Raw genomic sequence first — 18,722 nt, 5'->3', positions numbered from 1 at the left:
GAAGATAACTAAGAAAAATGATAGATGCATGCTTAAAATGTATTTTACTTGCTATTTAAAGAAAACAAAAACTTCTATGTGGGATTGCTACTTTAAAGGAGAATTGCACCCTAGAGCCATATTTTCCCCAGTAACCCACCCAACCCCTAATTAGTAGAACTATAAGGAGCCTATTCCCGGAAGCCATGCGGTTCCAAGGATACTTACTGCGTCTGATATCTGTAACTTTCCCTTGGCTACAACTTTGAAAGTAAACTCGTGGTATTGTTGTTAGTAGTATTTGTCGATGGAGCACATTGGACCACAGAGGCAGCAGTCCAATCCCGTTTACGGACAACTTCCCAAATACAGCAATTGGGGGCATGGGACACATATGGTTTCACTAATCAAGAATGATCTTACACTGAATGAGGTGAAGGTATGTCTGTTACTGCTTATAATGCAATAAACCATATGGCAATATTGGTTTGTCTAAACTTTAAACTCTAATCATCATCATTTATTTATATAGCGCCAGCAGATTCCATAGCGCTTTACAATTGGGATTGAACATTAATAAAACAATACTGGGTAATGCAGACAGACAGAGAGGTAAGAGGGCCCTGCCTGCAAGCTTACAATCTATGGCACAATGGGAGTTTGAAACACAAGGGCAAGTGTTACATCATATTGTACACTGGACCAGCTAGAATGCAAAAGGTAAAAAGTATTGAATGGGCTGAGTGATCAGTCACACAGCAATGTTGGTCAGAGGGTTGTTGTCTTGTTAGCTGTGTAGAGGGTGATAAATAGGGTAACCTAGGGAGATTAAGATGGTGGTTGAGGAATATCATAAGCTTGCCTGAAGAGGTGGGTTTTCAGAGAACGCTTGAAGGTTTGAAGACTAGAGGAAAGTCTTACTGTGCGAGGGAGGGAATTCCACAAAGTGGGTGCAGCCCGAAATAAGTCTTGTACCCAGGAATGGGAGGATGTGATGAGAATGAAAGAGAGACACAGATCTTGTGCAGAATGGAGGTGTTGAGTTGGGAGATATTTTGAGACAAGTGAAGAGATGTATGTTGGTGCAATTTTGTTGCTCTAGTGGGTGCAGAGCAGATAATTTGGATAACCCCAAAGTAGCTGTAAGGCAGAATGGAATGTATCTTCAGGTATATGGAAATTCAGGAACTGGACGAATGCTGTGCGATGATCAGCAGTATAGCCACGAGTCTCGATAGTGGAATAGGCTGAGCAGGTATTACTGTGAAGCGATGAGCTGCCGGACTCAGAGGTACCAAGGTATACACTAGTGTAGTAATTCAGGAACAGGACAGATGCTGAGCAATGCAGTATAGTCACAGGTCTTAGCAGCGGGTTAGGCTGAACAGGCGTAGCTGTGAAGTGATGAGCTGCAGAGAGCAGAAGTGCTGTAATCCACACAGGTGCTATAACTCTGGAACAGGACTGATAACGAGTGAAGCTGCAACCGATGAATGAACAGCCTAACCCACGAAGTCAGGAACAAAGGTAAGTATAAGCATGAACAGAAGTCAGAGGTGATGCTTCCTATCAGGTAGAGAGACCAGATGATCTGACACCCATAGTAAGGAGGAGGACCCTTATAAAGGGAACTGGCTGGTGATCATCCAATCACCACGGAGCAGAGGTTTTAAAGGTTCCTGGGGTTGCATATGTGCAGAATACTTGGCAAGATGGCGTCCAAAGATAGAGGAACGCCATGATGTACAGCAGATAGCAGTGACTAAGGGAAACCAATGTACATTAGGATCAGAATGGAACTAAACTGGTGAGATGCGCGATACAAGGATTACACCTAGGCAGCGAGCTTGCGGAGTGGGATTTATGGTCATGTTATCAACAGAAATAGAAATGTCAGGCAGGAAGCTTCTGTTTTTGGGTGGGAATATTATTAATTCAGTATTGAAAGATTGAGTTTGAGTTGACGAGAAGACATCCAAGATGAAATGGCAGAAAGACAGTCAGTATAACGAGACAACATAGATGGTGAGAGATCAGGAGAGGACAGATAGATTTGTTTATCATCTGCATGGAAATGATATTAAAATCCAAAGGAGCTTATTAGTTTTCCAAGACAAGTGATGTAGATAGAGAATATCAGAGGACCTAGGACTGAGCCTTGTGGTACTCCAACTGATAAAGTAAGCGGAGCAGAGGTGGATCCAGAGAAATTAACATTGAAAGAGCGATTAGATAGGTAGGATGAGAACCAGGATAGGGCAGTGCCTTCAAGATTGTAGAGTTTGTATAAGGAGAGAGTTGTCAACAGTGTCAAATGCAGCAGAGAGACCCAGGAGAATTAGAAGAGAGTAATCGTCTTCAGTTTTTGCTGTGATGAAATCATTGACAACCTTGGTCAGCGCAGTTTATATGGAGTGTTGAGAGCGAAAGCCTGACTGAAGAGAATCCAGTAGGTTGTTTGCTGTAAGAAAGTGTGTGAGGCGAGTGTAGGCTATTCTATCAAGAAGCTTGGAGGGGCATGGGAGCTGAGAGATGGGGCGGTAATTTGAGAGAGAGTTTGGGTCAGAATTTTGTTTTTTCAAAATAGGAGTAATCACTGTATGCTTGAATTGTGATGGAAAAATACCAGTAGAGAGAGAGAGAGATTACAGATTTTGGTTAGAGGTGGAATGAGCATAGGAGACAGGGACCTGAGAATTTGTGAGGGTATGGGATCAAGAGGACAGGAGGTAGAGTAGGAAGAGGAGAAAAGAGTAGAAACTTCCTCTTCATTTGTGGGATAAAATGAAGAGAGAATGTTAGAGGGTGCTACAATGGAATTGAGCTGTTTGTCGAGGGAGATGATACCATTTCAAGTCCGATCTTGTCTATTTTGTCCTTGAAAAAGGAAGCAAGATCCTGGGCACTAATGGTAGTAGGTGGGTTTGGGGGGGGGGGTTTAGAAGAGATTTAAATATGTTAAAAAAGCGACTGAGGTTAGAAGCCTGAGCATAGTTGAGAGATTGGAAGTATGTTTGTTTTGCAGTGTCCAGAGCATTTTGATAGGAGTGGTAGATAGCAGTATATGTGATGAAATCATTAGAGGTACAAGATTTACGTCAGTGACATTCTGCTTTACGAGAAGGTTTTTGTAGAGTTTGTGTTACTTTAGTGTGCCACGGCTGACAATGAAGTCTACGGGGAGTATGTAGAGTCACTGGAGCAACTTGATCAAGGGCAGTTGCTCTAATGAATCTAATCTTTGTTGCCTCAGGCAGGAAGATAGTCACCTATGACCCCCTCGATTCGGTTAATTTCAGTCCCGTCCAACTATGTAATGAGAAGGTATTCCAAAACAATTCTCTCTCACAAAAGTTTATTCTATGTCAGGGGGTCCGGGATCATAGTAAAGCCTTCGAGTGCAGATGTCCAGTTGGATGATCCGATCATAGTCTGAAGGTTTGTTTTGCTTTCCTACACTGTATTTATCATTTATTATTAGAGCCAACAGATACAAACAAATTCTATTCTCTGTAAAATATAAAAAACATACATTATTTACATTTCGCTGTAAAGTACAGCGGATACTCGGAAGATACTTAATGCTACCAGGAAACGGTAAATACTTGTTTGTTTTAAAAAGGCTTTCAATATCTCATATATTTTGGTTGTAACTGCAACTTGGGAGAGCTTCCCCTGACATTGATAAATCAATGAAAGACATCTGTGAATATTTTAGGACGTATGAGAAATAACTTATGATGGTTTACACATGCTCGTGTCGCTCATAAAATAAATAATTGATTACAAGGAAATGTAACCTGTACTAATCTTTTGAAGTTACTAGGAGCACTGCTGCATATTTTAGAATTAGGGTTCCTCATTGAAGTTGACAATAAAAAATGAATTTGGTAAATAGAATTTTAGCAATAAAAATCCAACAGACTGATTGGAATCAATAGCTGTCCACCAGATGTATAGATGAATGACCACAGGCTTGTCCTATTCATACCTCTCCCTCCACCAGCACTCAAAGGTTCTTACAGAAGTTGACAGGTTCCCTGCAATTGAAGGCACAGGTTCCCTACAATTGTAAGTACCAGGACCCTACTGAATGGAGCTGATAAAAAAAATAGCAGTATAGGAAAAGGGGAGGAGGGTAGCAATTAAAAACTGGATAATCCCTTTAAATTATTTTTGGTAGCGGACCATATATCATAGTAGTTTATGCATTATAGAGTTGGACTAACTTGTGCAATTCTTACACATTTAAGCCCCATAATCATCATGGATCACAGTTGTGCACTTGAACCGTAACATTGCGCAATGCTGCATGTACTTGTGTATTGGTGATTGTGTATAAAATAGATATACTGCACAAGTAGTTTGCCCAATAACTCAATAACCCAATGATTCCCATAAAAGCAACAACAAAATAAAACCATACTAACAAGCTAACTACATCTGTGAAAGAAATTTTGTAATATTTAAGTTCATCACAAAGATACATCAAATCAATTTTCAGACTATCATGGGCTCCATTGTTGCTGCTGAGTTGTAGTTCAGGAATACACAGGAATATCACCACAGATGTTATGTGACTGCTATATAGGCTGTATAGACACAGGGATGGTCCATAGCACAATTGGGATATTTATGACACTAGTGCATAGGTAAACGGTGGTGTTTTCCATGGCTGCTCTTCACTTATAAATGATTAGAGGAAACACTATGATGGTCAAATATATGCTTCAAGGTAGGCTCAGTCCAGCTTTTTCTCCACCAATGTCAGGCTTCATTTCAAATTTCCATTTTTTTTAACTAAATAAAATTAGTGTTCACCAACTTTAATACTCTGTCAGGCGCCATCCCACGATCTCCCGGGGCGGCCGCCTGTGTTGCTTAGCAACCAGACGCGTCCCTTCCGCCCGGCCACCACATACATTAGCGCGTCCCCGTTGCTAGGCAACGGGACGCTATACCACGAGCGCTATGGCGCTAATTATGACAGCGCTGCGGCGCTGCTCTCCTATTGGGCACTATTTAAACCCCTCCTGGCCCTCCTACCACTGCCAGAGTTTCAGGTCCCTACCTGCCTCCAGCATTTCCTATAGTGTTCCAGTTCATTGCCTGTCTCCTGTTATTTGCCTGCCTGCCTGTGTCCCTTGTGACCCAGACTGCCTTTGACTACCCCTTTTGGATCTCCCTTTGTACCACGCTTCCATAACGCTACCGACCCGGCTTGACTCACCTTCCTTTCGGATTCCTCATGTGTACCTTCATTGCCTGCACTGTTACCGACCCGGCTTGTCTGACAATTCTTCGCTCGTGCTTCGCTATCCGACTCGTGGAAGGACCGCGACCTGCGTGTTCCCTGCAGCTGAGTACATGCCTCCTTGCGGGGGTCCCTGCTGAACACCAGGGGCACGTTAGACTCCGCACCTTCCCTCGAGTAGTGCCAACGATAGCAGGTACGCAACACTAAGTCGTGACATACTCTTTTTGATAGCTTGGTATATATCCTACCTATCGACTTGGGAACATTTCCTGTACAGTCAATGGGAGTTATGTTTTCTACATTCCATGGTAAAAATGTGGGTGGTGGACTGGGTTTGAAATCATTAATCCCTGCCAAAAATACAAGTGTCATATGTACACTAGCATGGGTAACAACCATGATGGACCAGGTACCAAAACTTGTAGCTACATGGAAAATGGAGGGCTTGAGTCATTAAGGAGAGCAAAGCATAAAAAATGAGTAACTTTGCCTCTGGGCAAAACCATGTTGCATTGGAGAGGGATGTAAATTTAAAATGTGGGGACAGATTTATAGTTGGGGTAGGGCATGTCCTAGATCAACTTTAAATTTCAATGTAAAAATAAAGTAATCAAGTATTTCTATATTAAAAAACAGCCAGTAATTAACTTATGTGCAAAATAATAAACTAATTTGCACCTCTTGCATTGTAACATGGTTTGTCCAGAACAACATTTACTCCTTTTTTTTTACCTTACTTAACTTAATGATTCAGACCTGGAGACACATGACAAAATCAAACTTCAAAGCCCTACACAACACAGTTAAAGGCATTCTATATTATTATCACTGATGTTGCTTTCACTTTCAATTATATCAATATAGTAGAACAAACATTTAATTTAATAACAACAAATATAATTAAACCAGAACCTAGCTACCATGGAAAAATGTTAATGCCATTAAGGCAAATTGTACAATCGGTTCTCTTTGCGCTTATTCTTGTAATTAATTTAGAATAACATTTATTTGGTGAGATGGTCATGCAGGAGAACTCTGTCATGCACGGATGAAGCCATGGGTGTGGATGTCTTTATAAATTTTCTCATTGTAAATGCAAGAATCACCGAGGACGCTTAGAAAACCGCAGACTCTGACACCACATACTTCTCTGAAGCTTCCTGGAAAGAGTGACATATGCAGACACAACGTATTTGCAAGTTCATAATGTCTGGGCTTTCATATTTGATCTCAGACGCTTAAACAAAAAAACTTCAAGACAAGGCAAGTACAAACTATGACGACACTTGAAAAATGAAACACAAAAATTCAGATAACTGACAAGTTGTACATGCCCTGCAGGCACTTACATTCATCATTTTCCAAGTCCAAATGACTTTCCAGTTTCTGCACTTGAGCTACAACCCACAAGAGAGCAGACCATGGTGATCCTGCCACAATATTCATCGCTGTTATCAGTGTTGGTAACAAATGGACTAATGTTATTGCAACAAATTGTAGCTAAACCAACAAATGTATAAGGCAGACATACATTGAATGGAACAGATGTCAAACAATCTTCTAAATCGGTAATGAACAAAAATGGAAACAAATGCATAATTTAGGGACAAAAAATATATGCAAGGCAAGCACATGTACACAGGCCTTCAACTGCCAATATATTGATATATTATGCATTAAATTACTTGATGGCATTCTGAGGAATGTTATTCTTAAATGTATTGTAGAAAATCATTTGGTAACACAGTGCCTGCACGGTTTCATGGAGGATTTGTCATGCTTAACACGTTATTCGTTTTTATGAGGAGGTAGATTAAAAACTGGATCTTGGTAGCATAATTGATGTGATATATTTTGCTTTTGCTTGTTTGGATTTTACAAAACTGCTTAATACAGTTCCATATAACACAGCTCTCTGGTACAGGACAGCATGGTAGCTTAGTGGTTAGCACTTCTGCCTCACAGTACTGGGGTCAGGAGTTTGATTCCTGACCATGGCCTTATCTGTGTGGAGCTTGCGTGGGTCGTGCCTTGTCTTTCTGTGTGTTAGGGAATATAGACTGTAAGCTCTATTGGGGCAGGGACTGATGTGAGTTCTCTGTACAGCGCTGCGTAATTAGTGGCGCTATATAAATAGATGATGATGACAACATAAGAATACTAGGTTTAGGGGAAATAGAATGTATATGGATAGCTAATTGGTTGAAGGATTGGACACAATGGGTAGCACAAATTCAGACTTGTTAAAAACACAAATTAATTGTGTGACACAGGGATCATTTTGTAGATAGGCTTGAAAGTAGGGTCTCCATGTGTGCTGATGACATTAAGTCATGTAGGCCGGGTAAGAGAACAGGATAGTAACTTGCTACAGAATGATTTAAACCAGGCCTGTCCAACCTGTGGCCCTCCAGGTGTTGTGAAACTACAAGTTCCAGCATTCCCTTCCAGCTATCAACTGGTTGTCTACTGGCAAAACATGCTGGGGCTTGTAGTTTCACAACACCTGGAGGGCCACAGGTTGAACAGGCCTGATTTAAACAAAACGGCAAACTGAGCTGTGAAAGTTAAAGTACATACATGTAGGTTTATGCACTAGGCTGACGTAATAACTTTGCTAGTTACACAATACATTGATATAAAATCTCTACAATCCCTTTGTTATTTTTTGAGAAATACATCTTGTTTAATAGAAGGGTACTACAAAATATGATGCTTTTAATGCGTTTCCTTAAATAATGAATAACAATGTATTTTCCCAGATGGCATTACAACATCTTAGGAAATCATGGTTCGACCAGATAAACATGACTTCATGCATTATGAAATAATGCATTTGTTGATTTTCGCTTAATGAAATTAATATAGAAATTAAATCTTTCAAGGGACACAGGCTCCCAGTGGTGGTTAAATCAGTGCTTTAATTGCTTTTAATGGTTTCATACTCATTAAGTTGCAGCGCGTGAATAGTACAGGAAACCGCTATGAAGTCCCAGGTTACCGTCACTGGTGGAAAAGGAAATGCAATATTTAAACAGATCATGCAACATACGTAATTATATACAAGTGTGGTGTCTGTTGGAGATTAAAAAACAACTTGCTGTTTCCTTGCAGCCAGATGTTAAGTAATATATTATATTAAGTTATGCTTCACATTCTAAAACTTTTATATCTAGTCAAAAACAATGTATTGCTAAAATAGAAGGTACATATTGCGCAAGAAAATTATGCAGATATTGCTGAAGCCATTGCTGTCCGTATGCACTGTATGTGTATCATTGCACATAGAGTAAGTGATATCTATACTGTACATTTTTCTTATCTGGATACAACATAAGGGCATGAACACATAGGGCTTGAGTCATTAAGGAGAGCAAAGCATAAAAAAAGGAGTAGCTTTGCATCTGGGCAAAACCATGCTGCATTGGAGGGGGGAGGTAAATTTGAAATGTGGGGACAGATTTATAGTTGGGGTAGGATATGTCCTAGATCAACTTTAAATTTCAGTGTAAAAATAAAGCTATCAATCATTTGTGTGCTAGATGGAAAAAAAAAGAAAGTATTTAACTTATGTGCAAAATTTCATTTGCACCCATTGCATTGCAGCATGGTTTGTCCCGGAGAATATTTACCGTACTCCTTTTTTTGCCTTTCCTTAATGACTCAGGCCCTTAGGAACTAACCCAACACCAGTGTAACATTGGCTCTGAGCTGTAGTAAGCCCAGAAATTACTGCAAATAGTGCTCCTTGAACTTTTTGAAGAAAGTCCTAACAGTACATATGAGCGGTCACTGAAAGATGGATACAAGACAATGGGACATACTGTGTACATATTCATCCAGCATTCACTCTGAATGGTCACGTGTATGGTCAGCCCGTTCCTTAAAGGGATCAATGAGCCCAATATGCAAAACCAATTGAGCTGTATCCACCACAAAGCTCAGGACAATTGACCTCTATGCCATACTGCATATGCCAAGACCGATTAACAATTGGGCTTCCTGGTGGCTGGACCTTCCGCAGGGTTTAGCAACCTTAGTACCCCACCCCATCCTTGCAACCAGCCCCTGTAACAGTGCAGCTCAGGTGATACAGGCACTTCACCTCTACCTGCGAGTTGCTCCTCCAAATGTGGCTCTGCACAGGCAGCATATAAAAGGAGTATGTGCTGAGGCCCAATTGGAGACGTTCAGTACACAGTCAGAGTGTCATGTGCAGTGCATACACTGCCGCAGCCGCACTGTGATTCAGATAGGAGGAGGAGGATGTAGGAGGTACATAGAAGAGGAAAGAGAAGGGGGATGAAGGCAATAGAAGAGGAGGTTAGAGTAGGGAGAAGGACCATGAAAGAGGAGGAGGTGGGAGGGTAGAGATGGAGGAGCAGGTTAGAGTAGGGAGAAGAAGCATGATAGAGGAGGAGGAAGGTAGAAGAGGGAGGAGTAGGAGTATAAAGAATAATGATAGAAGAGAAAGAAGGAGGAGGTGTACGAAATGGTATAAAAGTGGAGTTGGAACAAAAGAAAGTTGGAGGAAAAAGGAAGGAGGAGGAGGAGGATGATTTGGTCTTGGCGCGGTTTATGGAGCCTACGGACTGTCCATTGTAGTGGAGAGAAAAGAGGGAGGCGATTACATGCAGCTAAAGCAAACCTAAGAGACAGCTGGATTCTGGCTCAGTCACTAGGATGCTCTCTGTATTGTAGATCTGTCACTATAATTATATATTATATATATATATATATATACACACACACACACACACACACACACACACACACACACACACACACACACACACACACACACAGTGATCACTTTATTAGGCACACTTGTACACCTGCTTGTTAATCCAGATATCTGCCAATCATGTTGTAGCAAATCTATGCATTAAAGCATGGAGACATGGTAAAGAGGTTCAGTTGTTGTTCAGACCAAAAACTAGAATGGGGAAGAAATGTGATCTAAGTGGCTTGGACCATATAGTGATTGTTGGTACCAGACATAGTGGTTTGAGTATTTCAGAAACTGCTGATCTCCTGGAATTTCCCCCTACACAGCTACTGTCTATAGTAACTATCAAGAGACTTAATCCATCCCAAAGAAAAAAACGATGTTGAGTTTGCCAAATGGAATGAAATAAGAAACGTATCCTGATACTCTGGAATCCAGAGCGGAAAATAAAATTTGGCCTCAGCTCCTGAATCAGTGGTTGTGCAATAAATCAGAGGTGTTCATCATTTCAGCACATTTCTTTTAGTTGCTGATAGCTGGAGATAGTTATACAAATGACCCAAATTTAAACTTATACTACATTGATACAGCCTCATCTTGAATACTGAGCCCGAGTCATTAAGGCGCGTGTCTGCAGGGAGATACGTATCTGCATGCATATAGGTTCTGGTTACACCAGTAGTCAACAAGATCTCAACATACGTTTCTTGGTGACTATTTTTTCAATAAAAATGCAAAGGAGGCATTTCTTACTGTCCTACCAGGATAGGCATCCACCATTAGACTCCAATATAATGGAATATTAAAAGGACAGTGCATAGCTCTTGTGCTGGTAAAAAGATCTCTTGGTAACAAGTAAAAAGAAGGTAGCACACTCACATAAGATGACGCAGATTGCTTCATTGTATGACTTAGTCAATGTTAGAATATCAACATTGCTTCTCGAGGACTCTGGAACTTACAGTACAGACAAAAAAACTGGTGTAACCATACATCGGTAAGCGGCCACGATAGCTAGGGCCGTCAAGAGGATTCTCATGCTCCTCAGAGGCTGCTTCCTATGGGTTGCACACAACAGGATGCGCGTGCAGCCGTGTAAAAAGACGGTGCTGTGTGTACAACCTACGTAGCATGAGCGAGATTGACCACCCTCACATAAACAGGCTACACGGAGAGCCAGGTGCTGCAAGACTATCTATTGGTCTGCATAGTCATGCTTCCCCTGCCCACAATCTGGCTTTGATCAGAAAGGATGAGGTTTACAGGTTCCAGACAAACAGAACCTATAAAACAATGATATGACGTTTCTATTTATTTCACCAGTTCAGCGGTAAAGGGCAACAAATCTTAACTGAGACTCCATGTGAGAAAAAAAAGGATAAATAAACTTCTGCATAATTGTAACATGAACAGTTACATGGGTAATTTAAATTCCTCATAAAAAAAAACAACACAAAAGTGACCTTTGGTCAGACCCTAATAAAAAAAACATGTGTGATGTCAATAGATCAAGTTTCAGATATCACAACACTTCACTTCTGAGTTTTCTTACCAACAGTGAGCTAGAATAAAGAGTGTAAAAGTCACAATCTACAATGTATTTCTGCCGAGGCCACAAATTCCTTGTTGTCCAAATTAGTGATGTTTCCTGTCACTTAACCACTTTGACCAGACCAAAGTTCATTTTTTGGAGGATACCTCAATTTAAGTTGGAATAACTTTATTGTTATGTTCAGTTCCTGAGATGGGCATATATTGGGGTTTTTTTTCTGAGACTCCTGTGGCATTCTGCTTGTAGCAAATTGTAACAAACAGCTTTTTATTTTATAGATGTTACCTAGGGAAAACAGGCTAAAAAAAAATAAAATACTGTTTTCCATTAACTTTTGTCTAGTTACTTTAATGTAATCCATGCAGCCTCTGAAATATATCCCACAATTTGATTGGGTACCATAGTTCTTATGAATGCACCAAATATGTTCACTTTATTCTCCGACTGACATAGTAATAGGCCCCAAGAACAAAAGTACTCATTTTTGGTGTCAAACTCCCCCAAATACCTGCCTACTCTCCTGGAATCGCCAAGAGGCTCCCAAATCTTGGGGAATCCTCCCACAAGAGAAGACACCCTTCAGGATTTGCATCATCAGACCCCGGCCAGAGTGTCGCAATTGCATCAACACGCCCACTCCCAGCTGACCTCCCCTCCAGGATCTCACACAGAGAGGACGTAGTAAATGTTGGCAAGCATGCTCCCCCAGCCCAATTGTCACCTGTGTACAAAAATCTTTACAGTGGGCACAAAAGAAAACAAGGACAGGGGTCAGGAATCCAAAGAAATTGGGTGGATGGGGAAGGTTTTGTAGGCCTGGCGTAACTTACATTCTGCATGACAATTCACACATTAATGAATGACAGCATGACACCGATACATAATACGTGCTTGGTGAATTGATAAACTGCATTATCACAATTTTTTTGTTTAATTACTTATTTAATATGCAGATGGGAGGTCAACCCCAAGCAAGATTAAAAAAGAATAAAAAACATAAGTTTGGCTTCAGTATGACATGAACAATATTGCAATAAATATTGTCCACCTAAAACAAGCAAGTATGTAACAATCCATGTATATGAACGTCATTACATAAACTGTATATGGGCATTTGACACCAGAATCTTCTTGCGTAAGTTTGATACATAACTACTCTGTGCTGCTGGGGGACAATAATTTTCATATCTAATTTTCAGTCTATGGCTACCTAGTTGCCTTTACTTCCCTCCTTGCATCGTGACACTACCCATATCACATGTTTACATATTCTATGGTATGTAACATAATAAAAAAATATGTAAACACATATGTGATCTGTGTGTACATTATTAAGATCTGATTGGTTAGAAATTGTTCCATCTCCACCCACGTCACATTCAGAGTAACATTTAGAGTAAGAGTAACCAAGCTCAAAACTCTGAATGGACTAGGTTAATCATCATCATCATCATTTACTTATATAGCACCATCAGATTCCGTAGCTCTTTACAATTGGGAACAAACAGCAAAAAAACAATACTGGGTAATAAATACATACAGAGAGGTAAGAGGGCCCTTAATAGTCATAACTAACTGGTCACTTTTGTTTGCCCGTCCTTAAAATTATGGCACTGTTGGTTTGTCTCCAATCTACTGGCATAGACAGTGACTATGCTAAAGCATCAGTATATCAAATTACTATTTTGTGCATGCTTTCAATCTTTGACCTTTGAGCTCATGTCTCTGAAAAATCAAAGGAAAGTATTCCTGTTACTATAGAAACCTCTCAACTGCCTCGATTTAGGGAGGACAGTCCCGACTTGAGGAGGTAGGACTGTCCCATCATTCTAGTTGGCACGTTTGTCCTGACTCCAGAGCAGTTGTGAGATATGTTTCCGCTCAAAATCAAACATCACCATGGTGAGAGGATGCTGTGCATTCCTGCGCTGGTGTGCTTGACAATTCAAGGGGGTTATTAGGGGAGTGATGAGGGGTTTCTGACATCTTAGTGCTTATGAAGCTCTAAGTATGCTCCCATGTGGGATGGAAAAGCCTCCAAGGATGTGGCCATGCCCCCAAAATGGTGTGACCACACCCCATTACCATATTATAGAGAAAGTCAATGTTAAAAATGTATGCAAAAACGAACTTCATTTTTGGTGTCAGCTGCAGTACCCATTTATTTTTACTCAATTGCAATCAATTAAAAGTGTCAGAAAGAAAGTATAACAGGTTCACTGATTAGCATGCAGGATTCTAACCTCTGCTAGACAGGGGCTCGTTAGCAAAATATTGAAGGGTCCCCCAAGGATTCTCCTTTCACTTACTGAGGTACTGGTCCACACCTCTCCCTCCACGATGAATTACACTTTACTTTCTGTTCAGAGAGGAAAGGGACAGCAGACTTCCTTCTCCTTGGAGAATTTAATTTGGGCCTCTAAATCCCTTGTGGTGTCAGCAGTCACACAGGAGGGGCACACCTTAAGCTCCCCGATGACCGTGGACAGTGCAGAGGGGAACAGCAACCCTGAGGTTCAGAACCAGCAGAGCCCTGTCGCAAAAACCTTTTATAAGGTGGTAGAGTGTCTTTAATCAACTTGACAAGCTAGCCTAAGCTCTCCAAGTATGTGCCCAAGGGTTTTGCTTAAAAGTCTGCAACTTTATTTCTTTACAAAGATAATAGCCTGACTTTAAGGGTGGCCTGTGTGGTTGAGAAAGGGGCAAACGTTTGTGAATATTGCAGCAAAGGCATGTTTACCATGCCCTTATGATCTAACCATTGTTTTTTTTTTTTAGCTATTTGCGTTGCCTTCTGATTCCACACAAAGTTACTTTTTGTATCCAATTGTTAAAGTATAGCAGAGTTGTGATTGAAACCCAGGGTCAACAGAAATAAAACAACCTTGTCTGAAGATATACATGTGTGACAAAAAAAGCACAGAACAGAGAGTTAATGAAAAAGCAATGTATTTAGTATAATTTGTAGGTGGGCAAATAGAAGCCATTAGATTAAGGTCATGTGATAGTGAAAAATCCCTCGATTAGCAGTTACCTCGTAATTGTTTTCACATACCTTGTAGAAAGAGTTCCTCCTGCATTTCTGCTCTAGACTCTTTTGAAAAACACCTCTTCTTCAGCCATTCGGCATCAAAATCACTTTGATGTCCATCAGGCCAAATAACAGACATCTGTGACAGAAAGAAAAATGAGAATACAATGGGTAATTGCACACACATTTTCCATAATTAACAAACAGTAAAACGATGACTAAATGAGCAAATACCAGAATATGATAAATGCACTGAAGATGAGACTCTAGCACTTGTATTAAGTAGCGGATCCGTCAAATCGAGATATTCGATGATTGTGACAGCCAAATTTAAAACGTCAACTTTACTAAAGGTAGAGGTTTATGGGTTTTACTTTTAATAGAATCGCCGTTTTAAATATGGCTGTCACAATCGCAGAATATCGGTGATTTTATGGATCTGCTGCTTAGTATATTATTTACCCCCAGAGTGAGCAGGGGTTGATCAACATGTTCGGCATATCACAGCATACCTGAACTGTGCATGCAAAGATATGGGGAACACTTGCCAAACTTTTTACAAATGTTAGGTACCCTTTAAACCATAACAGTTATACAAAGCCAGATCACTCTATAAAGTGGTTGTATGCGAGCACAGAGCTCATCAGTACTGTGCGCTGTTTACTGTTCATCCGGGCATGACTCTCGTTCTCTAAACATTTTACCCTATTCAACTCAGCTGTGTTACCAATTACTACTCTCTGTGCATTTCTCCGGAAGTGAACTATTGCCAGCTGTAAATCAGTCTAGATAGAGAGGACTCTGCACAGTAATATATTAAATCCACAGCAGGATTTAGCTAACTGGAGTCTGCAAGCACAGAAAAGTTGGTGCCCTAAGCCTCGTGGAGTTCCTCTACATTCTGCAGTACTGGTGGTCCAGTCGCAGAATGGAATGTACTGACCATATCTTGACCAATTCACTCCCACTTCAGTCAAATCATGTTCATTATGTAAGAGACACACAACACAGTTAATTTAACCCACATCGGCTAATTTTTCTCAATCCCTCTTTACTGTGGAAAAGAAGAAAAAAAGCTCGGCACATGTGCTGTACAGAAAAAGAGTTCTTGCCCTATGTACAGACATATTGGTGCAACCTACTGCTAAATGCTAAATAAGGGCCTGAAGTTTAGCTAAGCGCCAAAAAATATATACTTGTACTTGACTGTCTTTATGCACTAAAAAAAATAGGCTACATCCCCCTCATGACTCTCAGAACTACATTGCAGGGAGTAAAAAAAAATCAGGACACTGCCAACAGTTAGCCCACCCACATCCCTCAAGGCAATGCCCCCAAATCCTTTCAGCTCTGCTCTTTCTGTTTCCAAAACTGGGACTTTTGGGAGCATCCCAGAACAGAAATAAAAGAAAAATACACGTTTACAAAATGCAAAATCACGACCTAAGCCGCTGTAAAAAAAAAAAAAACGGGGGATGCAATCCCCTGCAAATATCTAATATGGCAAAAATAATAAAATGAAATGACAGTGCTACAGGTCTGAAATTAATTTGTTAAACTTAATGTATAAAAAGCCACAAACCACTGTACCACACAAAATGGTATTAAATAATATAATACACCAGATAACCTATGAACCTATGAATTCGTATAAAAACACTAAAATATCTAAAACACCAGCAACAAATCGTCCTCTATATCAGCGGTAGCCAACCTGTGGCCCTAGAGCCACATGCGGCTTTCTGAGCTTTGAAATGTGGCTCCTGGCTGGAAGCATCAACAAAGTATAGTTGTCCAGGAACTGGCGGGGGTACTTTAGAAAACATTAAGCTGCTCAGACTGACCGAGCGCATCTGCATCTTTGACCTCCTCTGAACAATGCAGGGAGGTCACAGTGTCACAGACAAGCCTATCAGGGAAGGAGGAGGAGAGAGTGTAGGCTAATGTGGCATGGTTTGATTGGCATAAATGGAGTATATGGGGTTATCTGCTGGCATGTATGGTGGTTGATGAGTATGTAAGGGGTATGTGTGGTGGTCTGATCGCATGTATGAGGAATGTGGATAAATCTGATGTGGGGGTGTTTGATGGCATGTCGTGGAGGCTGAAGGAGCATGTAAGGTATATGTGGGAACATTAAGGTATATGTGGGAACATCTGACAGACATTTCTGGGGCATGTGGGTATATTTGATGGCATGTGGAGAGGCTGATGTGTATGTAAATGGTATGTGTGGAGATCTGATCGCATTTATGTAGATCCGATGGGTATATGGATAGGTCTGATGGGCATGTGGAGAGGTCTGATGGGCATATAGGAAGGAAGATGTGCATGCAAGGAGCATGTGGGAAGATCCGATGGGAATGTAATGAGGTCAGAGGGGCACATTAAGAGATCTGAGGGATTGTGGATACAGTAGCAGCATGAGCTATGGAGACAATATAAGTAACCCTTTGAACCCTCCTCCGCTGGACACAGCAGCAGGGTAAGAGCTGTGCTGTGCAGAGCTCTGCTGATTTGATGATTAATCTAAACATTTTGGCAATGTTGGATATTTTCTTTTTTGCTTAGCAAGATATTGGAAATTTTTAGTATTTTCAATGTATATGTGTACGCATGTTTATACCATGTATATGTATAGGCACACATATAAAAGGTAAACTTGGCTATTTGCAGAACCTATAGACATTTTTTTGGCTCTTGGTCTGTGACTGGTTGGCCTCCCCCCCCCCCCTTTCCTGCTCTATATGTATTGGTAATGCAATAACATCAGTAGAAAGTAAAAGAGCACGCTGTGGGGTCTCAATTGAAAGAATATACACAGTATGTAATTTCAGCACTGAGAATTATATGCAACTGTTAAAAAAAAAATGCTCTTTTATATGTAACTTCCTATCGCCACTTAATAGAATAAAACACAATATAAAGCACTGTGCAATAAACTCCTGTGGAGCACTGTAGACAATAGAACATCTTGCTATGTTGGGAGCATCCTAGTCTCATGACACCATTGCGGTGGGGGGAAAAAAATTATTTGTATTAAATTATTTTCTTACAACAATACACAATCAAACCAGAGAGAACATAACGCTTGATAAACATGTCGAGAATCATACTGTTCTTTCATATACCTTTCAAGTAAAGCTTAATAATCTGTAGTTTATATATTTACATTTAGTAAACTTTTGATTTAAAATCCAATATATCACCAGTGTAAGCATGATAATTGTGCCGTAAATCTCAGGACACATCAGGATTGTGTGATATTCTGCGCCGCTTAATTCATAACAGATGCCTGGTGCACAGCACTCTTATGTAAAGCGCTGTCATTGGTCCAGCAGCTGTCTTGAACCTTTCACCGGAGTTTTCACACACACAAAAAAAAGTTGCATACAATTTTCCCTTCTTCAGTCTCAGTTTACCACTTTAAGGTTCTGGTTTCCCAAGTAACTATTTATTGCTTTATAATGTGCTCCTTCAAAAAAGATTGATGAGTAAATCCCTAAAAAAAAAAAAATATATATATATATATATATATATATATATATATATATTCTCCATGCACCTTTGTCTGTTGCTCACAGTTGCCTTAAATAAACGAAAAAGGACAACTGTGCACATTAGATTTATAGCACACCAAGTTAAAAAGTATACTAACATTTCATAATTACATGACTGAAATTCAAAACTAAAAATTTCCAGATATGAATCATGAAGGTAAAACACACTGGACGTTCCACGGCAGCTCTGCTAAAAAAAAGTATAACAATAACCTGCCCCTCATGAGTACATACATATTTTTTCGTTCCCTTTTAGCATACCTCACAACAGTCCTGATTTGAGGGCTATGTCACGCTATCCCGATTGGGACAGCGTTGTCTCGCGGATGGGAAGTATTCTGCATGGCAGAGCGTTGGTGACCGGGTGCCGTGCGCACTGATACGCATGGCAATGACAAGTTGCGAAAGGGGAGGAGAGATCAGGATGGCCTAGCAATGGGGTGGGCCACTCCTCCATTGTGACATGGCAACACCTTGAAAAACAGAAATAAATACACTTGCACAAATAAAGAAGCATTTTTTGTGGTTCATACAAGCCTTCAACAGTGTGCATATCCCAGTAAAACAAAATAAACAATGTTTATGTGCTATTCTAAAAACTAAGGAGTGGTAAA

The 18,722-nt window shown here is 40.4% G+C and overlaps 1 protein-coding gene across 1 annotated transcript in view; it reads right to left on the bottom strand.

Annotated features, from left to right (window-relative positions):
* Positions 1-18,722, bottom strand: part of BBOX1 (gamma-butyrobetaine hydroxylase 1) — a 70,915-nt gene that overhangs the window by 38,625 nt on the left and 13,568 nt on the right. Inside the window, exon 3 of the mRNA XM_075188005.1 lies at positions 14,573-14,687. Coding sequence (XP_075044106.1) covers positions 14,573-14,687 — 115 coding nt within the window. The remainder of the gene's footprint in view (positions 1-14,572; positions 14,688-18,722) is intronic.

The sequence above is a fragment of the Mixophyes fleayi genome, chromosome 10 (genome assembly GCF_038048845.1).
Source record: "Mixophyes fleayi isolate aMixFle1 chromosome 10, aMixFle1.hap1, whole genome shotgun sequence".
Taxonomy (NCBI): Eukaryota; Metazoa; Chordata; class Amphibia; order Anura; family Limnodynastidae; genus Mixophyes; species Mixophyes fleayi.
This window is presented reverse-complemented; position numbering and strand designations above follow the sequence as displayed.